The sequence below is a fragment of the Camelus bactrianus genome, chromosome 3, assembly GCF_048773025.1.
Source record: "Camelus bactrianus isolate YW-2024 breed Bactrian camel chromosome 3, ASM4877302v1, whole genome shotgun sequence".
In the NCBI taxonomy this organism is placed as follows: Eukaryota; Metazoa; Chordata; class Mammalia; order Artiodactyla; family Camelidae; genus Camelus; species Camelus bactrianus.
Window position 1 is genome coordinate 55583733 of NC_133541.1, and position 22637 is coordinate 55606369.

Genomic DNA, 22637 nt, shown 5'->3' on the forward strand with positions numbered 1-22637 from the left:
TTTGGGAAAGAGGCCCAGCAAAACCATCATTAATAGTTCACACTCAGGCAACATTTTAAGCTCCCTTCCTAATCCTGCTCCTTTGGCCTTTAATAACCAGGTGTGTTCACCAGATGTGCTCCAAGTCCTTTTATTTACATAAATGTTTCCAGCAATTGGTTGTACATTTTTCTGCTTATAAATAAATGCATACTATGTAACCCTCTTTTTCACATTGTAATGTTTCAGTGTATCTGTTTGTTTTAAAGCAGGAAAGTGTCTAATTGAACCTGAGTATTTTTCAAATCTTCACCATACATAGGACTATTTATATTTCTTTAAAATGTATATGCTCACTATGGCTAATTTGAAAAATGTATAAAGTGTATAAATAAGAAGATAATAATTACTAAGGGGTAACCACTGTTAACATTTTGGTTTGATTCCTACCACTTATTTTTATTAATACTTTTTCATAAATGTTACCAATTCTGTATTGCCCTTCCTATAAATGTCGGGTCATGTAGAACTCATTCTTTTAAAATACTTATTCATGGTTTGCTATAGTGTATCTAGCTATCCTTTTATTGATAGATATGTAGATTGTTATCCCTTTTTTTTTTTTTTTTTTTTTTTTTTTGCTCTTAAGACAATACTGCAATGAACATCCTGTATATGCTCTTTGAGCCACATGAGTGTTTCTCTAGGAAGTAAAATTACTGGGTGATGGGATTTGCTTTTACATTTTCTTCATTTAGTTTGTATTTTCAGTGTACTTCTTTTTCCATTTACAAACATACATACTATAAATTAAAAAACAGATGTTATGTATATTTATTTTTCTTTTAGAGTAAATGGTTAATTGCATTCCACCTATTGCTCTAAATCTTGCTTTTTTTTGAATTGTTGACCTTTTTCCATGTCAATGGAGATATTACAATGTAACTGAACTTTTACAGCAGATCCTCAGATAACTGAAGTTATGACTATAAATTTGCCTTCTAGCAACCTTAAAAAACTTAAAAAACTTAAAAAAAAACCTTAAAATTTTGTTATCATTTCAAACTTCAGTAAAATTGCAAGTAGTACAAAAAACTCCTGTAGGTCCTTTCCCCGGATTCACTAGGTATGATTATTTTGCCCCATTTATGTTCTCTCTCTCTCTCTCCCTTTCTCCATATGTATGAATTCATAATTTTTCTTAACCTTATTCATTTGGTTATGGTGGTATCTACTAGCCTTCTCCACCGTAAAGTGGACACCCATCCATGTTTCTTTAAGTATCAGCAGTTGTTTATTTCTTGCTGAATAGTTTTCCATTGTATTAATATACCACATATTGTTTGTTCAGCTGTTGATGGACATTTGGGAGTTGGTAGACATGGAGGTGCATCAAACAGATCCTCCTTCAAAGAAGGAGTTGCTGCCCAGCTGCAGAGTTGGTCAGGAGACAACCTCTAGCTGTGAGATCCTTCAGAGTCTACTACAGCTGCAGAGCTGCCTTGTTCAAGATTACACCCTTCCTGAGGCAGCCCCTGTTCAGTGACTGAATGAGGCAGTGGTATAAAGATACAGTCATTTCAGCCTGGTCTGGGACAACTCTGACACACAATTTTTACTCTTTACTTCCATGGCATCCACCACCGTTACACGAGCACCCCTTTCTCAGCTAATGCTTGTGGCTCTGTGAGGGATCTTATACAACCAGACGAAGGAAAAGAGAAAAGCTAAAGCTTGGGTTGTGGATAGGTCAGCTGAAAATGGCCTTGAAAGTCTGTGATAAGGAGAAATTCTCCCAATGGGTGGTTAATCAGGTCATGCACTTTGCCATCAACTTTGTGTGGGAAGAGAAGTGGTCTGAAGTTCAAATATATACAGATTTAACAGGATGTAGTGAGTCTTCTGGCTGGCATCAAAGACCTGAAAGGAAAAGAATTAGAAGTTTGGGGACAGCAAGGCCTGCATAGAAGCATGTGGAAAGACAAATAGGAGTGGGTCCCAAATGTGACAGTTGCTGCAGGATCCAGTAGAGAGATTTAAAGACTCTGGATTCTATTATTTTCTTCTGCAGAATGTTCTTCTTCTTCTTTTTTTTTTTTCCTAACAGGCAGTTTGCTTGACACTAAACCAAATCGACAAACTGACTGGGCCACTTTATTTCAGGTAAATGCCTGTCATTGGTCACCCCAGTGCTGACACAATGAGCATATGAACAAAATGACCATTGTGGCAGAGAAGGAGGCTACACACTGGCCCAACAGCATAGATTCATTCCTACTAAGACTGATGTAGGTATTGTTGTGCTAAATGTCCAGACTGATAGCAGCAGAGGTCAACACTGAGTCTTCACGTGGTACCATTTATTAAGGAGATCGACTGTCTTCTTTGTGACAGGTTTACTACTTTTACTCTTTCATTGGAAACAGCTGTCTCTAATCTGCAATTATGTTCATCCATTTAATTTTTTCAGTTTATTATACTTTTCAGTTCTAAAATGTCCATTTGGTCCTTTTTTAGAATTACATTTTTCTGCTGAGATTCCCCATCTGTGTTCTCATTATATCTTTTCCTTTGTCTTTGTACAGATTTTTAATAGCTGCTTTGAAATACTGTCTGCTAATTCCAACACCTGTGTCATATTTTCTCATGATTATGGCTCTAGTTTTCCTGCTGTTGCTTTTCTACTAATCTTACAGTGTAGACTGGACCAGATAATATAATTTAAAGAGGAGGTTCTGTGTTTTCCTTTGAAGAATGTTCATTTTTATTCTAATAAGCAGTTTATTTGGCCAGCTCAGTCTCTAAACTCTGTCTTCCTGTACTGGGTAGTAGCTGAAATCTTTGATCAGTATTTTCAGTTTTCTAGCTCTTACCTTTTTTCACAGGGTTCCTTGGAATTTTTCCTGTGTATGCATAGTTCAAGGGCTAGCTTGAAAATATTCTTACAGAGCGTGATTATTAATTTAATTGCTCAGAATGTTCCAGTTTAAGTATCTCATAATTTATTTAATTTGTACTCTATTGTTGGACACTTATTATTAATGATGCTACAAGCATTCTTGGACATCAGTCTTTGAATGTATTTTTAATGATTTCCTTAGTATAGATTCCTATATAAAAACCGGGAATAGTTTAAAGTCTGTGATACAAATTGCCAACCATCTCCACAAAGTCTGTAACCATTTTTATTTTAATCAGCACATTACACTTTCTAACTCTGGATTTTATTATTTAGAAACATTCAATTTGAAAAAATAGTCTTAATGTACTAATATGCATTTCTTTTTCATATTTACACTTATTTGTATCGTTTTTTGTTTTGTTTGTAGGCATATGAATAGTCTATTCCTTTCCCCACATTTCTATTAGGATATTTGGCTTTTTTCTTATTGATTTAGAAAACTTCTTTATTTATTAAATATGTGAATTGATCCTTTTATATTATCCAGTTTTTGCTTTGTGAGCGATGCCATCTTGGCTATATATGATAATTTGATCATTATTTTTTGATTAATATTATTAGGGCTTCCATCTTTGAGGTTTGCTCGATAAATTAAGTGCTAATAATTATTGCTGAATAGTTAGCACTTAAAATGTAAAAAATGAAACATTTCAAAGGCCTCTGTCATTTTTGTAATGTTATGAACTCAATGCTTCTGATTAAAAACCATCCATGCAACAGTGGTTCTTAGTTACTTTGATAAGTGTAACTGATTATTATCAATAAAAACCGGGCACAGTGTCATAAAAGACTTCCCCTCTTGAAAGGCAGTAATTTTTTCTTTATTTAGACATGTATTTTCTTTTATTCCCATTTTGGTAACTTGCCATGCAATAAAAACTGAGGTATTGAACAGCAAAATCTCTAACCTTAGCCTATTATTCCTATTTGTGCCTTCTGGAGCTACACGGGAGAAATCTAAAGTCTATCTCATTATACATATTTTTCCTGCTCATTTTTTTTTTCTGGCATAACCATGGTCCCTCTTTGACAGAGCACCTCAAAAAATTTCCTTGCATCAGCAGGGGAACTCTAACACTTGCTCAAGTCTTTGTGTCGAAGTATTCTCTTCTCTGCTAAGTGGTACTAACTAAGCCAGATATGAACAGCATACATTTTCATTAAACGTACTTTTTACACAAATGTGAATGTGGTTGGCAAATGGAAAATAAGTAAAACCAATGGGTGAAATGAGAAAGTGATGAAGATGGCAAGAAGTAAAAAGATTTGGGGAGTTTCCTGAGAAGTTGGAGGTTCCGGGTTAATTCAGGAGAGGGGAGGGTAGAATGGACATTGGAGTGGTGAGAAAGTTTAGTTGCCTTGCTGTAAGAGAAGGCTGTGACAATGGTGACTGAATTCACAGGTGTGCTCAGTCAGTGGCTCGAGGCTGCTCAGTGGGAATTAGATGTTTCTCTGTATAGGTAGTAAACTTCTCTCTCTATAGGTAATAAATAAACAGGAGGATTGGAGACAGAGTGAAGCCAATCACATAGATCAAATGTAGTAACATCTGTGCCTTTCTGAAGTGGGAATACAAGAGGAAGACAGGCATTTGTATGAGAAGGTAACAAAACCTGGAGAGGAATCATTGCTTTTCCTGCAAGCCAGGGGTGATGACTTAAGCCACCATGTATTTTATGCTTCCCTTTTCATAAATTTCATTATGCCTGGTGATTTATGGGAGCTCAGATCCCTTGGTTGATGAGTTTCTCTGTCCCAATTTTTATGTGATAACCTTTCAAAGATTTGAAGAATCACCAAATATACCAAGTTCTTTTAGCCATTCTTAAAATGACAGGTTTTCTGACCACCTTGGTACAGTTTAATTTGACTTACTTCTTTGTGAAATTTGGAAGCCGGACATAATGTATTTTTCCTATTGTGGTAGAAAACCAGAGTAGGAGCCAGTTAAACTTTTACTCCTTGAGCTGAATTCTAAGCTAAATTCTTGTCCATTTAAATATGTTTAATAGAAGAATATATTCTGAGGCAGTTCTTAAACGCTAATACTGTAGCAGAGGGTGGATTTTATGCATGCTAATACTCTGTTTTATTCATAGTTTCAAATTTACAGTCTATGTGTTGGCTTCTGTTGGGACAAATCATTCAGCAAATTCTTGCATGGCATTGAAGCTTCAAAATACAACTCCTCTCTAAGCCTTTGGGAAAATTAGAAATCTTTTTATCATGGCTAACAAACGACCGCAAAAAAAATCCACAAGAGCAAAACAACCAACAAACAACCACCATAATAAAAAACAGTATGACCTCTTCTTAATTACCCAATGTGTTGGTTCATAATCATACAACCCAATGTGTTGGTTCATAATCATAATCATAATCATAATGCATTCTTTTCTTTTTTCTCCCCATGCACTTTTATCTGAGAAAAGCAGTGGGGAGAAAGCAGGAGGAACACTCAAATTACTCAGTTCTGCAGAGCTGGAACAAGCCTGGTGTCCTAGGCAGACTAGAGAGGACTGGTTTCCTGGTGAGATCTGGCAGTCCCCACACCACAGTAACGACAAGACACACGTCATGCTTTTCAAGACACGCTGATGTGTGTTACTGCGTTTGATCTTCACCCTGGTGTTAGGAGGAAAGGTGGCCTTGTCTTCACTTGGTCCAAGAACAAACTGAGCACAAGAGGAACTTGCCAGAGTTCACACTGTGTCACTGGAGGCAGAACAGAATCCTGGTGTCACCTCTTCTAGCCTGGGGCTCTTTCTGCTGAACTACACTGCTTCATCAGATGTGACATGACTTTCTGAGGTTAGCTTGTACTGAAGCGAATGTGCCCACGGCAAGACCTCTGAATCTCAGAGTTCAAAAGGAAGTGAACCAAGATGGAGGGGGAAAGCCTTCAGCATCTCAGGTCTTTGTTCTTAAGAAGACCTGGAGGAAGTAGTTGGGAGATTTGACACATAACGACAAAGAATGAGCTTCAACATATAACCATGATATGAAAAGATGGAGTCTATAAAGTGGTTGGAAAATCTGTCTCCTTTAATTTGCACAAAATCTTCTTTGGAGCTAAAAGTACCCATGAGATAGAGCTGTGGTCAAGAAATGATCCCACTATACAAAAACAGTCACTGAGGGAGGAGAGTGAAATGCTTTCTCTTCTAGAGACCGATGGTGCTGGGTCCAGGATATAACGCTGCAGGCTTTTCTTGTTCAGTGAGTGCCACCCCCCTCCCCCGTCCCCCCGCTGGCATAGTGGTGACCAGATGCAGTGGGCAGAGAAGTCCCTTGTAAGTAACATTTCAATGTCAGGAAGTACAAAAGAGTAGGAGTGCCAGGGGGAGGAGGGGCGGAGATGGTATCAAGAAACATGAAGTATTTGCCCCTTTTTTATGCCCACCTTGCTGTTATTTTCAGCCTGTCTTCTCTTATCTCTCTCTCACACACGGCCAGGGCGACGGCAGCAAATCACATTTAGAGGATCTGTCTGTGCCTCTTGGGCTCAGGGGTGGGATCCTTTTCTCTTACGTGGGGGCCACTCACATGCCAGGAACATTTATTGAAGTTCCCGTGAATGTTAAAGATAGTCGTCAGGTTGGGTGAAGTTAAACCCCTGGGAGTGCAAATTAATATGAGGGCACATAAAGCTCAGTCTTACCACTGTATCAGATATTAGATATTTAAAATGTATTTCGTTTCCATGATACAGGCACTTACAGAAAGAAGAAAAGGGAAAAGGGAGAAAGAGGAGGAGGCCATGAATCATAGCAAGATTGACATGAGCATGGACTTTGTTATTGCTTTGAAAATGCACCATAGAGGAGAATTGCTGTCCATGGTTTTCATCCATCTGTGCATCCAGAGACACTTGGAGTCTCCCTTCTGACTGGGATTGATGGTCATGGCAACCTGTGGGGCTGCTGAGGGAGAAATAGGCTCTGGGAGGCAGAGGGCCACTCAGTAGTGTTATTCACATTCCTGGGGGCTAGGAAGCCCAGACGCCAAAGCCCAGGTGGAGATGAAGAGCTTTGCCCAGCTTTAGAGCATGCTCTGGTCCCAGAGGCACTGCCACTCCAGGCTGCTGTTATCATGATCACTAGCCCCATGTCCGTAAGACACCAAGCCGGGAACATTTGGGAGGCATCCATTTCTTTATCCATCCAGTGTTTGAGGTGCAGGGTCAGAAATCTTGTGGCCAGAGAGGAGAAGACCATGGCGAGTTCCGGTAGGGCGGCTCCCAGCCCTCCCAGACAGGGGCCAAGTGCAGGAGGAGGACTCGAGGAGGAATTTCTGCCCCAAAGGCTGCAGAGAGGGTTGGTTTTAGTTCTCTTAATCTAAAACTGAAAAATTTCAACAACATATGCAATAATTAAAAACCCCGAAGTACCATCAAAGTAATAATACATATGGCACAGTAATAAGACGTAAAAAAGAGATTATTTTTCTGCCATGTACTTTAAGAAAATCCACAGTGGTTTTTAATTTTCTTTTGAACATCACTGACTTGACCAACATCATTTACTTTCTCTGGGTATATAAGTAGTAGTATAAAGACCTAGACATAGTTTTAACGATGGATATCTTTATTGTTGATTATCTAACTGTATGTGTTTATTGTAAATGGCTCAAACAGTTTAAAAATGGAATGGGCATATTTTTGTTGGCTATATAGCTATATGTGTTTATTGTAAATGATTCAAACAATCCAGAAATGTGGCAAGTGGATGTGGTCCTGTAATACCATCCCCCAGCAGTTGCCACTCTTAGGCCTATAAACTTGTTTCTAACTTGCAGAAGCTTAAGGACCAGAGTTTTGAGTGAGCTTGTGTTCTCATATTGGGTTACATTTGTTCTTTCTGCAAAAACACATAGCATAAACAGCAGCAAACTCATAATAAAAACCAGACAATTGAAAAATGAAAATTCATATAAAGCTACAATAGATACCAGTAAGACCCTGAACATTTAAATTTACTAAATCTGCTCGTTACGTTGTCTTTCTGGCATTTTATGGTCAATGTAGGTAAGAGGAAGGACCCTTTGGTGAACCTGCCAAACTATAGTGCCTGTTCTTATTGCTCTTCTAGTGGGTTGTGAAAATAATCATAATGTTCTATCTTTCATCTTATGATAAAACTATATACTTGATAGCTTTAGGAGTCTTTTAAAATCTTTTCTCTGGATGTCTACCTTGATTATCATGTGTGGCTGTTTGAAGCAAATTTATTAGGTTAATTATAGCTCATGTTTCTTTACTGATGATCATTTATTCACCAAACATTGTTGGGATTGGTGTGTGCCCAGCACAGTGCTAGGATCAAGGGTACAAAAGGACAAGTCCTGCAGAGAGAGAGACACATGCGTGGACACTCTAAAGCTATGTGAGCATTGTGCACGGGGTTACTGAAACATAGGAGAGAGTGACTGCTTTTTGCCAGAAGGTGCCTGGGAAAGATTCTTAGAGAAATTGATGCTTCCTGATGAGTCACGAAAGTTCAGTAAGAATTTGCAGGTGGAGGAGGGACTAGAGGTGAAGAAAATCATAGAGATACATTGAGAGAGAAGGGAATTAACATTTGTGAAGTGCCTTTGGGATGCCAGGCACTGCATGTCAGTTGATTCAATCCTGGGAGGTCTATATCATTGTCCTCATTTTGCCCACGAGGAGACTCAGTCTCAGAAGGTTACATGACTTGCCCAAGGTCTCCTAACCCGAGTTACCACACTTGGAGGAGTCAGGATTCACATCCAGGTCTGATGACTCCCAAGACCCAGCTCTATCAGTAGCATGAGGCTGAGGAAAGAGCTTGTCTTCTTGGGGGAGTGACAGGTTGATTGGCTGGAGCGTGGCGTACATCGGAAGAAAAAGGCAGAAATGAGGTTAAAAACGGAGAAAGAGGCCAGTTTGTGAAGGGTATTTTCAGCCTGCACAAGATTTGCTCTTTAGAAGTTTACGAATACCAGCGAGGGTTTGTAAACAGACACAAAAGCTCAGATTTATCTTTTAGAAAGAACTCTGGCCACACTGTTTGGGCTGGAGGGAGTTGGGTAAGATTGTAGGCAGGATTGCAGATTTATCCTCACTATACTTAGATGTGCAAAGAAAATATTTTTCTGAAGTTGACCGGACTTTCTCCTTTAGACCCCCTCTTCACTTAATAAGTGGAGAAAAAAGAACGTGCATTTAGCTGAGAGTAGTAAATTCAGTCTGCTCCAGTCATGTAAAAGGCAATTCATTCTTTTTTCTGTGCCTCACTAAGATGGTGACTCAGTAAGGGGTGGCTCACACGTCCTTGAGATCGTGTGTGTGTGTGTGTGTGTGTGTGTGTGTGTGTGTGTGTGTGTGGCTGGCGGGCGGTCCTTGCTGGTGCTCACTGGGGTCTGGCATTACTCTGGCTTCACCGCAGTTGCCTTTTGGCATCTGTTGCTGAAGTGTGCGGCTGCTGTGACTTGTAGTCCATTCTCAGGTCAGTCAGGGCCTGGTTGCCCATTTTGCTTACATAAAACCACCATGGCTCTTTCTGGGGTTTGATACCTGCCCCCACAAGAGGTCTGTTAGCCCCCTGCCCTCCCCAGTCCTCCATGGTAGTCTTGGGGATGTCCACCCCACTTGGAAGCTAGGGAGGCTCTGGATAGACCCTTTCTTTACTTAAGTGGTGTGCCACCAGTTTTATTGATTTACATGATACGGTCACTACCCAGGGGTCACCACTTCATGTTGTCCTGAGGGTAAGGGTTGGGGAAGAGGCCATTCTGTGAGATGACCTTCTCTAGGGCTCCAAAGGGAAGGTGGTACAGAGGCTTCTCAGTTTTTGGCTTTGTCATCTGCTGTTTTAAATCCTCACCCTTCCTGGGACTTTAGGCCCAAGTGGGAAGGAGCTGTACCATATGTGTCTCTGCTGCCTTCTGCTTTCTCTGTCGACTTCGGCCACTCCTCTCCACCTTTCTCCTTGTGTTCCCAACTCACTGAGACTTCCCCTAGGTCTTCCGGTCCTCCTTCCAGAGAGGCTGTTAACCTCCCACTTTGGGCTGTAGTAGCAGCCGGGATATAAGGAAGGAGAGAGATGAGCTGTGAGATTAAAGCTACCTCAACTGGAAAGTATTTCAAACCTGTTGTATCTGTCATCCGTGACAGAGCTGATACAGTAATCTAGTGAGGGATAAAAGCCGGAAGAGAGTCAGGGGGAGCAGTGGTGAAACCAAACGTGGGGCTGATAAGAGGAGGAAGTTGAGGGTTTGGGGTTCCTAGCTGGGGCCCCTGCTGGATAAAGACACACGTGGCAGAGAAAGCACAAGGGGAGAAGGAATAGATGTGAGGGCAGGGGAAGGAGGATGAGCATTAGGGGGTGGGAGGGAGGGAAGGAAGGTGATGAATGAATTCAGTCTTGGACATGATTGAAGTGCTGGCTAATGGGAGAAATATGGGGCTCGCACCGGGAGAGGATCTGCCTGGAGAAACAGATTTGGGACCAGATGAAACTATCCAGGGAGAAAAAGAAGGGAAACTCACTGCCACTGTAGATGCTGCATGTAAAGACATAAACAAGGTCATCACTGTTTTAATTCTTCCTTGTACTTGATGATAACCCAGTACTTTGGAACTTCTCCTCTCGTTTCCTGCTGTGGGGCAGGTCAGAGGTCACAGAGTACCATCGAGGGTGACCGCTGATGCTTTTGGTTCCCAAGGGGACCTCTGAAGCCTCAGGTCCTACACGAAGATCCATGGCATACTGAGCTCATATCAGAATGAGGCCAGAATGCACAAAGAAAACTTTTTGATGGGTGGCTTAAGTTGAATAATTTGCAGGTACATGGAGAGGTGGTGTTTGATTATTTGTGGTCGAGCAGAATTTGTTAAGCAAAGTCCTGGATACGTAACCTGTACTTCTCAAAACTGTCCGTCACTGTTAGGCCCGAGACATGGGCTAACTTTTGGATGTACTCTGCTAGTATGACTACCTTGCTGGTTTTTAAAGGTGGCTTTTAATTGGGTTCCCGAGCAGCGGCTGCTGTTGAGGTGCTGGTTGCAGCCTTGGGACATCAGATTCATTAAGTATTTCCTCTTCCTGGACTGGGCATCTGCCCTTGGATGGTAGCCAGCAGCTTCTGAAATGCCATCACTTATAGGATTGCCCTTTAAGCCACTGATCTGTTATTTGGTTGAGTTTTGACTCTTTTCCTCTCAAATTTAAATGGAGCTTCACTGAATATAGTGCTAAGCTGAATTTTTCCCATTCTCAGTGGCATTTCCCCCTAGTTCATAGCAGTTAGGCTTCTGGCTAGACAAGAGGTTTAAGGATTAAAGACAGCTTGTCATTTATGAGGCTCAGGACTGTCCGTGAGGAAGGGCGGTGGATTATCTGAGGTGTGTCCTCATTTGGCTGATGATTTATGCACAGGTAACATGAGAAATCTCTTAGCCAATTTTTTCCTTGTTTGTAAAATTGTGCTGAAAATGCTAGGATTTTTTGGAATCTATCTCTAGGATTATTGCCCTGAAGTTTTTTTTTTTTTTTAATTGAAGTATAGTTGGTTTATAATATATTAGTTACAGGTGTACAACATAGTGATTCAATATTTTTTATAGATTAAAAGCTTTTGTCCTGAGGTTTTTAATTCATTTGAAGAAAATGAGTATGTAACAGTCACATTGAATACTCAGAAGTTTGGGGGGAGCAGTGGGAAGGTAGGATGTCAGAAAGAACTTGGATTTTGTCTTTGGTTTTCCGTCTCAGAGCAGCTGTGTGGTGCTGGTTCTTTTTGTGCCCCAGGATGAAGTCTTAGGCAGGCCTGGTGTATTTGCTGATCATTCTCATAAAAAAAAAGTCCTCCAGTTATATTTCCTTTCCAGACAGTCTCAGTTTGGTAATTAATACGTCTAGCCTCCAGTAGACTGGTTTAAAGTGACAGCTTCTCCTGTCCCTGGCTCAGATTCTAGATTCTCTTTGTCAAATTCCACCCAAAGTAAACCTGTTGGTCATTTTATTGGAAAACATTAAAATGACAGATTAATTTACTCTTTAGAGGTGATACATTTATTTTCTTAAGTTCTTCAGCTATTTATATTTCTTTGCTATTATTGCAAATGCAGTGTTTTCAAAGTTAAGTTTCCTATTTGTTGATACTGTACCAAAGTGCAATAGATTTTTGTACAGTGATTTTATATCCAGCAATTTTGTTGGATGTTCTTAATAGTTTTTCAGTGAATTTTTTATATAGACACTTACATCATCTGTGCAAAATGATTTTTTCCCTTGTTTTCCATTTCTTTTTTCCTTTATTTTTCTATGTTGCCCTCCAGACAGAATTGGTTAATAGAAGTGATGATAATTGCTGTTTTTTCCTTATTTTTGATTTGAGAAGGTTTGCTTATAATAGTTCATCATTAGGTAAAATGTTTGTGGTATGTGTTTGGTGGATATCATTTACCAGGCTCAGAAATTTCTCTTTCTGGCTTGCCAGGCATTTTAATTGTGTGTTTGTGTAGGATTTTATCAAATACCTTTTCTGTATCGGAGATACTGTGAGTTGAATCTCATTGAGGGGTGATAAGATGCAACCTGTGGTATCTTCTAGTGCAGAGTCAATGCCAAGTGGACTGGGAGTGTTATTATTACATTTTGAAATATGATTTATGTGATGTGAATGCATTTTGTAAATATATACCCTTTGTAGAAAACTACTGTGTTATGTTGTTGTGCTTGAAAAATAAAACGTAACTTTTTGTTTTTCTTTCCAGTATTACTTTACTGTTCTTTTTGGCCACGAGGGTCAGAAACCACTAGAGCTGCGCTGTGAGGAGGAGCAGGATGGTAAAGAGTGGATGGAGGCCATTCACCAAGCCAGGTATGGATGCAAATCCTCGGTGTGATCCTAGGTTGTCTGGGTGTTGCATTGGGGGTTCACCATTGGTGGTAGTTTCGGAAGAACTTGCAATTCCAAAATGTGTTTCCTCTTGGTACCGCCTTCTTAGTCCTGTGTGAGATGATTCTTTGTGCTTTCTGTGGATATATATTCTAGCTAAAGATAAAAGGTAATAGATAGAATAAAAATAATGAAAATTATTGAACACAGGAATTGTTCCTACGTGCCAAGCACTGTTCTTAGTGCTTCTCAGTTAAGGAATTTGTTAAATGTATTGATTCACTTATCCTCTCAACAGTCTGTGAGAGGCATATCATAATTACCCCTCTTTTACAGAGAAGGACTCTGAGGCCTGGGAGGTTGGTTTACTTGCCTGAGGTCGCACCGCTAGTGAGTGGCAGAGCTGGGACACGGACCCAGCCGAGCCTGCACTTGTAAGCCCTGCCCTGTGCAGCCTGGTTACTGGGAAAGGTGACGCCAGCCTCTCCCTAGGGAAATAGAAGAGTGTGCTTCTGCTTCCTCCTGAGAAATACTAGGGATGTGGAAATGAGCACACTCAACCTAAATGGGAATGAGAAGTCCAAAAGGGATGCAGGCAGACCCCTCTCTTTTATTTTTCATACTCAGTTCTGTAGTCCTGTCCATTTTTGGTTCTAATGGCCCCATGCTCGCCTGTCCTGCCCTTAACCCAGGCTCTCCTCACTCCATGTCTCTGCTCAGATCCCTGGTGATTCAGAGCAAAACTCAGGCTGGGACACATTACTTTTTCTTTACTGGACATGACTCCCTACCCCCAGCTTCTCCTAGAAGTCCATTCACCCACTCTCGGACACTCCCCGACAAGTCAGTGCCCACTGGCCCCCTTCTCTGAATGGCTGAAGCGCTTGCCGTACCACATGTGGAATGTTTAACGGTTTGAGACAATTCAGGTTATTTTTTACATACTTCATGTGTTGGATTCTGTTTCCTGAGCTGGATTGATGCTCCTTGAGAGTGAGGAGGAGGATGAGGGCACAGTCATTTCTGAATATGGCACAGTGCTGATTCTGTAGCAGATCATCAGGAAATGTTTTCAGATTGATTATAAAGAGAATAAGGTGTTTGTCAACGGTGAGTTTAGGATGGTTTTTGAACCCTGGAGACTTTTTTCCCTTCTCTGCTCTTCTTTCTTCAGCTACTTTACATTGATCACCTGCTCCCTGGCAGGCAGCATGCTAAGTGCATTACATACTTATCTTTTTTTATTCCTCCTGACTACCCAGTAGAGTATTATTAACTCCATTTTACAAATGAGAAAACAGAGGTTAATGACGATTAAGCAGATTGGCCAAAGTTGTTCAACGGCCGGGCTGGGATGTAAAACCAGATCTCCCTGACTTGGGAACCTTCAACCAGTGTCTCTTGTGCTTCTCTTCATTACTGTCTCTTTTTTTTCTTTAGTCTTTCCCTCTTCTATTACTTTTTCTCTTCCTCTAATTCAAAGATGAAAATGGATTAATGTGAAGTCAGAGCTGAGAGTAGTTTATTTGTGAAAAATTTCAGTTCCTTTTCTTTCCACCCCTCCAAAATGTTTCTCTGAGATGCACAGTGTCGGTGACCAAATACTGCTCTCCAAGGGGGCCTCCGAGGGCAGCTTGCCAACATCGTGATCCAGGCACACTGTTCGGCTGTCTTCGCTCTCGGTGTCTCTACTTGAGGGTGTTGCTCCAGACTTAGGACTAATGCAGACTGACACACTGTGGAGGAAGATCAGGTCTTCAAAGGTGACAGAAATATCAAGCTGGCAAGGTAGAGCCCTTGGGTCATTTCCAGACACCATCTTTGTGACTATTTCTATTCCTTTCTACCTGGGAGTTAAAATGAAGTAAATAATTTAAAACATGTGTAATTGCTCATCTATTTCATTTCAGAAGAGCCAGACATCGCTAGTAGCCTAAATGCCTTTGTAGTTGCCAAGCAAATATTGTGGTGAACCAAATAGAGTATGAATTACTTTAAAAGTGGTAAAATTTCAAGTAAGAGGTGTTTTTGTATACCATGAAAATTTTGCCATATTTATGGAATTAGGTCAGTAACTGTTTGGTGTTGATTGACATACGTTCAATCCAAGGCTTGCATGATCTTGTCAGGAAACCACTGACATAGATTCTAAAACCATAGATTTTAGAAATCACTTTAGTGGCTTAGGTAATCGAATGGTGAAAATTCTCTTCTCTTTTGGCTTTGAATATGTGGTTAATAATTGATCTTTTTTCCTGATGTCCTGACTTTTGGTCCATTAGATTTGCTTTTCCTTTGACTTAAGGTCCAGGACTGGGTTCTTTGATGATTTCCTTTTAATTTGACTGCTTTATACCTGAGTTCTCATCTTTGACTTTTTGCATTGAGATGCTTCTTAAATTTTTATTTTCTAAATCAGGGAAGATAATAACTTTTTTATTGAAGTTTCATTAAGTTGAGTTTTGGGTGTAAACTTGGGTCTGTGAAATTCATCCTAACTTTGTTTAGACATGAGCAGAGCCAGAAGGTTAATGAAGCTGATTCAGAGATAGGATTTGTCAGCCACTTTTGTGTGGCCTTGTGCTAGTTAAACAGCTGGTTGGTTGACTAAACACTTTGCCTTTAGAGGACGGTCTGATGGCATTAATTTGGTCCTGCTGCCTTTTTAATGGACAATGTTCAATAATTGTGGTTTTATTCATCCCTCTTTTTAAGTCTGAGCTTTGAATTAACTGATGACTATTTTAGCCTGAGACTAGTTCTTTTCTGAGCTACAGATCCTTCTGCAGATACTACATAGAAACAGGGACTGCGCAGAATCCTTCTCTTGATCATTGCTCTTTTCCTGAAATGTTTCTCGGTACTGGCCTGGATGTTCTATCTTTGGTACATGAAAATCACATCCTTGAGGCTGGCTTTTGTACCTCAGAGCTAAATCTACTTGCCCCAATTTGCCTTCAGAGGATCTTTAGGTCATTTTCTGGCATGTCAAGTTGCATGTTTTCTTCCTGAGAAAAGACATCTTTGTGGAAATTAACATTTCTCATTTTGAAGCTTTGACCTGGCCCAAGAAGCTTATTTTACAGTTTTGCTTGAAATTGTTCGAAACTACATTTCTCAAAACTGGCACATTTAAAATATCACTTCATCACATATTACTGGCACCAGTTCATGGGAAGCTGCTAGCAAGGCTCAGTCTTGTTTTTGTCTGGATGAGGTAAGGCCAGAATATTTTAATAGTAATGAAGTCTGTGCTGTTCTATAAATGGTTTGCTAGTTGGGTATGGAACCTTGGACATTTCCAATAACCTAATGTTTCTTTGTTCTCGTGGCCATATCTGTCCACCATGGTTGACGTAATTGTAGACGTTAGGACAGTCAAAAACACTGATCCAGGTGGTTGTGGGTCTTTCGGGCTCACTGGCTGAAAAGACGTCCACATCAGTGTTCTCCACGTTTCATCTGCTGGAGCCCTAGTCAAGGGGAGCCTCGGCAATCAGAAGGTAGTCATGGCCTGGAAGAGGAGCCAGATGTACGAGGTACCAAGGCTCTTCCCATTCTGGCCTGAGCATAGGACCTGAAAAACCTGGTCTGTGACAGTTGGGAAGAGAAGTAGGTGGAGGGTGTCCCAGAGTAGGAAGGGGTAGACTTCAAAGGAACTTGTGACCACCTGGATGTGGGCAGTATTAGACCAGGGTGGCATCTCACACATCTCTCAGGTCCCCAGCTTGAATGGTGTCACTTCCTGGGAGGAGAGATGATGAGTGAGAGCAGGGCTGTGGGGTAGAGATGACGAGCGCTGGCAGGAAGGGCTTCTGCAGGAAGTTGGAGGGTGTGATCTCCTGGAAGGGGCAGTTGGGAACCACGCACACTGGTGGCTCTCCCTGCGCCTTGGTATGTAAGGTGTGAGAGAATGAGGGTCAGGGCTGCGTGGAGAATGTTACGCCTGCTGTCCACACCAAGGGGAGTGTGGTTTTTTGCTCACCCTGCAGAGCTCTGGCTTATACTTTCAGTGTTTGAGACGGTCCTACTGCCAGCTTTCCAACTTCTCCAACTGAAACTCAACACCCTACCTCAGTGCTCTTTCCCCCCTTTGCTGTGTGCCTGTGGCAGGTGGCTCTTAGGTTTTCCTCAACAGGGAGGGTATTTGCAAGAGAACAAGGAATTGGGCGTATGCTCCCATCCCATAAAGCTCACGTCGGCTTTAGTTCGACTTGACATAGCCCTTTCCTTCACCCTGCCAGTTTTGAACTTGATGAGTGGAGAGATTTAATCCTCTAGATAAGATTTTTCAATTAGGCCTGTCTTCTTGTTCACTAAAGAAAGCTCTAATCCAGCCTTTTGGGTCTGCTTTTATCTGTAGTCTTTTTGATTACATGTGCCAGGGGCAGCGTGCTGTTCATAGTCTCTCTCTCCCTCTCTTTCCTTCTCAGTCTCTTCCCCACTTCCCCCAGCGCGCATGCGCATGCACACACATGCACATCCCCATGGTAACTACACCAAACACAAATGCTTGTAACCTCATTCTCTTTACTTGGATAGAGGCTTAATTTAGAGCAAAGTATGTAATACAAAATCTGTCCGACACTAAAGGCCACTGTGTGTATCATATCATCCCCATAAAATCAGCACGTGGTAGAATGTGCAAGGAGCAATCCCTCACAAATCAGAAGAGAGATTACATAGAAAAGCTGAAAATGCTTTATGTATCCCAGCAAAACCACAGGGCTAGAAAATCATAAATGAGCAGTGATGCTATAGCCCAAAGCAATCCCAAGGCCATGTTTTGTATTCTTCTTATAACAGTAAGACTACCCCTGTTAAAAAGTTTGTTTGAGATCCTGTATTTCTTTACTAAGAACGTCTGTCAGGCTTTTGCCTCCAGATTTGCCACGATGAAAGAGTCTTCAGCGTTTTTTTCCTTAGAGTTTGAACAGTGCAACACAAAAGAAAAGGGGTGCTATGTTTGTGGACTGTGAAAGACTGGCTTGGTTGATGGTAGAACTTGTTCTCTATAGGGGAAAGTTAGGCTTGAACTGTCTTTAAACAAAAATTTTTTTTAATGGAAGTGTAGTTGATCTACAGTGTTAAGTTTCGGGTGTACAGCAAAGTGATTCAGTTATACATTTATGTGTGTGTGTGTGTATATATATATTCAGATTCTTTTCCATTATATGTTATTTCAAGATAATGAATATAGTTCCCTGTGCTATACAGTAGGTCCTTGTTTGAACATTCTTATTTTCAGCCCTTTGTTAATACTTTTACCTGTCGGTTATCTTTCCTGGTCCTCACAGAGTTTTTGCTTCAAATACCTGGCTCCTTCCTTCAGCATCTGGCTTACAGTGCAGTGCGACCTGTGTCTTCCCTCACGGAGCAGATGGTTCATATCCTCATATGCACATGGGCTCCCCTGCAGGAGGGGCCCCCCAGGACCATCTCTGATGCAAGGAAGATCTCTACCCTGAGCCTCTTCTCTCCCTCATCCCACTCACCTTGACTTTTTCCTTGCGTTCTTTGATGCTCTTTAGTCTCTCCCTTCTTCAAATAAACCAGAAAAGCCCCTCTTGTGGCCCTGCACCCTCCTCTAGCTGCCGGACTACAGGGAGAAATGGTTTTGTGGTTCTCCCTCTAGTCCCAGCCCCTGCTCCCTTCTCAGCCCTTGGCGATACGTTTCTGTCTCTACCCCATTGAAGTGGCTGTCACCTGAGTCAGCAAGGACTTTCCAAGCTTTTCTTTCCTTATATAACCTCAACTTTCCATTTATATTTAATACTTATTTTTGAATGACTCAAGTAATACATATAAATACACGTCTAAAAAAGAAACTCCAAACAATGCAAAAAGGTGGAGAGTGAAAGTTAGTTTCCATTCATATCCTCCCTCCCTCCCCTGACATTCCCCAAGCTCACTTACAGCCTAAAGGTATTTACTAGTAACAATCTGTTTAGTTTTCCTACGTATTTGCATATGCGTAGATAGATAGATAGATTATATGGTTACATACTCTTTATTTACTACTCACATAATTCTCAACTTCCCTTTTATAATGATTTGGGGAGTTTTGTGATATATTTTTTTGACATCTTTGCATTTGGGTCGCTATGACCCAAATCTTTTCTTGAAATTCTCTCTTACTTCTATGACACCACTCACTCCTGATTCTCCTTCTACTCCTTTGATCATTTTTCTCATCCCCTTTCACTGCCCCTCATGTTCTGTCCTTTTCCTTTATATGTCACTGCTCTGCAGGCCCCTCTTCTCTCCTTACCCGACGTCCACTCCCCAGGCTTCTGCCGCTTGGGTGGAGCCTCCCTCCCTCTGCCGGGTACTGTGCTGTGTGCACCATGTACTCTTTTCATGTAAAAGTCACAACAGCTTGTGAAGTAGGTGGTGCTCTCCCCGCTGAGTCTGAGGTCTTAGAGGGATGAAATAACCTCCTGAGGGCCACCGATCTAGAGATAGCAGAGCTGGAGTTCAAATGCAGGTCAGGCCTGTGCACTCTCCTGGGTGCTCAGAGTTACCTGATACTCAGTAAGTCCAAAACCAAACTCATTTTTCTCAAACTGGCTTCTTGCCCCCTTCTTCCTTCCTAAGGAACAGTTGCTCACTCAAGACAGCGGGATGTCACCTTGCACCCTCCTCACTGTTCACATCCAGTCAGCTGCACTTGTGGATTTGACCCCTGGAACATCTGGTCTCCAGGGCTCTCCACGTCGACAGCGGTTGCCTGGGCTACTTATTGCTCAGGTGCATCACCTGTCTCTCATCCAAATTTTCCTTCTTCTAATCTATCCTCCACACGATTACCAGAATGCCCTTTCTGAAGAAAACATCTGGTCTGCTGGAAGAACTCCAGGGTTACGTTTAGTTATTTTAGTTATTAAATTCAATTTTCTTCTTATTGTAGAAAAATTTAAACAGGGTAGAGAGAACAGTATAATGGTCTCTCATGTTGCTTTTAAGAAAAAAATTATTTGTTCCTTCAGCTGATATTTACTACCTCCCCACTGAGTTCTGGGGTGCAGTGAGCCAGTCCGAGCAAGGACGGGACCCTCCTGAGCTGAGCTTTGTGATCCTCTCCTGCCACCCCCTCCCCTTGTGCCCTGGGCGCCAGCTGTAGCACCACAGACAGGAATTCTAATGTGCGGGGATGTCCCTTAAGCCTAAGTAACTCCAACTCATCTTTCAGGACTCAGCTCTCAGACGTCTGCACCGGCTTCCCGGATCCTCTTCCTCCCCGTCTAGGAAGGGCTTACCATTCCCTTCTGTGAGTCCCCTCTGTAACCTCTTATTTCTCTCAAAGCACCTATGGGATTATTGCATTGATTTGCTTGCCTGCATCTCTCTGTCAGCCTGAATTCCTTCAACATCGACATGTCCTGCTTGTCTCTTATCCCCTGCTCCTGGCTTAGTGCCAAATTGCTTTTCAGAATTGTGTGTCCAGCTTTACTCCACGAAGGCATGAGAAAGCTGGAATTATTGTTTAAAAATCATTATTATATTGATGAGTGGAAAATGGTATCTTGGTGTAATGAGCATTTCTTTGACTATTGGTGAGATTGACAATTTTTTCTGTTGTTATTGTTAGTCTCTGTTTCCTATATGAATTTTTATTTCGTGTTTGTTTCCCCATTTTTCCTGTTGGTGTTTTTCTTATCAATTTGTGTATGAGCTCTTTGTATGACAAAGATATTATCTGTCTTTTGTATTTGTTGTAAATTCCCCTATGTCTTTTTTTTGTCTTGTACTAACATCTGTGGCATTTTTTGACAAGAAGAGTTTCTGAATTATAATGCAGTGAAATTATTGCTTTTGGGGGGAGGTTGTTCTATTGCTCTTTAAGAACATTATTATTTAAAAAATTGAGATATAATTCACATACTATAAAATCCATCATTTTAAAGTGTACAATTTAGTGGTTCTTGGTATATTCACAAAGCTATACAATCTAATTCTAGAACATTCTCAACATCTAAGAAAGAATGTCCATGCCCATGTCCATTAGCAGTTACTCCCTTTTCCCCGATTCCCTCAGCCCTCATCAACCGCTAATCTACTTGCTGTCTCTGGATTTGCCCATTCTGGACACTTCATATAAATGGACTCATGTAAGCCTCATGTGTCTGTCTTCTTTCACTTTGCGTAGTGTTACCAAGTTTCATCCATATTGTAGCATAATCAGTCCTCCATTCCTTTTTACGGATAAATGCTATTCCATTGTATGGATGTACCACATTCTATTTATCCGTTCATCAACTGATAGACATTTGGCTTGTTTCTACTTTTTGCTGTTAGAAACAATGCTGGTATGAATATTTGTGTTCAAGTTTTTGTGTGGGCATATGTTTTCAATTCTCTTGAGTGTATACCCAGGAGTAGAATTATTGAATCATTTGGTAACTCTAAGATTTTTGAGGAACTGCCAGACTGTCTTCCCCATGGCTGTGCCATTTTACACTTCCACGAGCATCGTATGAGGGTTCCAATTTCTCCACAGCCCCACCAACACCTGTTTCCATTGCTGTTTTGCCTACAGTCTTCATAGTGGAAATTAAACATGAGAATTTATAAACCCCTTTAATCCATTTGTGTTTAATGAATATAGTTAGAAATATATTCTTGCTAAAGAATTTTTGATAATAATAAAGAGAATTCTACCAATACCTATTTGTGCATACTTGTAAAGAAGTAAAAGTCTCAGTATTAAGAAAGAATCAATATCAACTGTGATACAAGACATATTCCTCTGTTTTGTAGTCTGGTACTATAAAATGTATTTAACTTTAGAAGCATTCCTTAAAATGTCTTTGTACCAAAATAATAACTTTACCATTATTGACTTTCTGTTATATTTACTTATAACAATATTTTGCTTGTTTTTTATATTTCATTGTGCTTTAAAGATTATTGACAACCTTCCACATGTCCCAAAGTTAGTCAAATGTTGAAGTAGCGAACCACAACTGTGACCTGGAAAGAAGGAGCAGTGTTTCAAACAGGGAACTTTAATCTTTACTCTTTTTGGTCTCTTCTAACAGAGATGCTTGAGTTTTCACTCATTGTAAAGGGGGCAGCTTAGAGGAGATCCTGTGTGTAGAAAGAAAAGAGATTATGAGAGTGAGTTAGTGCTAGAACCTCACATTAGTGTGATACCTGAAAAATGTTTTGATTAGCCAGTGGTGTGGAGCTATTGATGTAAGAGAATTTGAGAGCCAGAAAAATGAAAGGTAGCAATGTTAAAGTGGCCATGAATGATGCTACGGAGGCCTGGTCGTGCTTGGATCAGGGCACTGCTGCCTGTGCTCAGACAAACATTGCTTACACAGGAACTGCACCACTGTCATCCAGGACTGGATTTTCCCAATTCTCAAAGACACCGTGATATGAGAAATGCTGATTCAAAAGTTTTCTCAATAAAACTGAGCACAATCCTGGAGCCAGTGGGAATTTTTCTTCAGTTACCTGTTACATGACTTTTCAGTTTGGATTTTACTATAGCACTCTCTCTCTCTCTCTCTCTCTCGCTCTGTGATACCATTTATCTAGCATTTTAGATATGTATTTCTCATTAGCAAATATGTCTTCAATCAAAATAACTAGGATGAAATTCTAACAATTCCTTGCTAAGCTAATATAATTTTTCCCCTTCTATAAAAATAATTAAGGCCTATAATTTTATACTGTGCCTCTTCTTTGGGCTCTTCAAGAATTCTTCTGGAATATTTCCTTCTCTCCTAGATGGAGTAATGGTGGTTTGGTTTTGATTATAAATATTGCATGTGAATATTTTACTCCCATATATGCACCTCAAACTGCCGTCTGTTGG

General features: G+C 40.8%; 1 protein-coding gene across 2 annotated transcripts in view; it reads left to right on the forward strand.

Moving 5' to 3' along the window:
- The window catches only part of RASGRF2 (Ras protein specific guanine nucleotide releasing factor 2), a 208535-nt gene that overhangs the window by 45484 nt on the left and 140414 nt on the right, over positions 1 to 22637 (forward strand). For both annotated transcript variants that reach the window (XM_010949238.3, XM_045512437.2), the window contains exon 2: positions 12684 to 12790. In XM_010949238.3, the coding sequence (XP_010947540.2) occupies positions 12684 to 12790 (107 nt within the window). The remainder of the gene's footprint in view (positions 1 to 12683; positions 12791 to 22637) is intronic.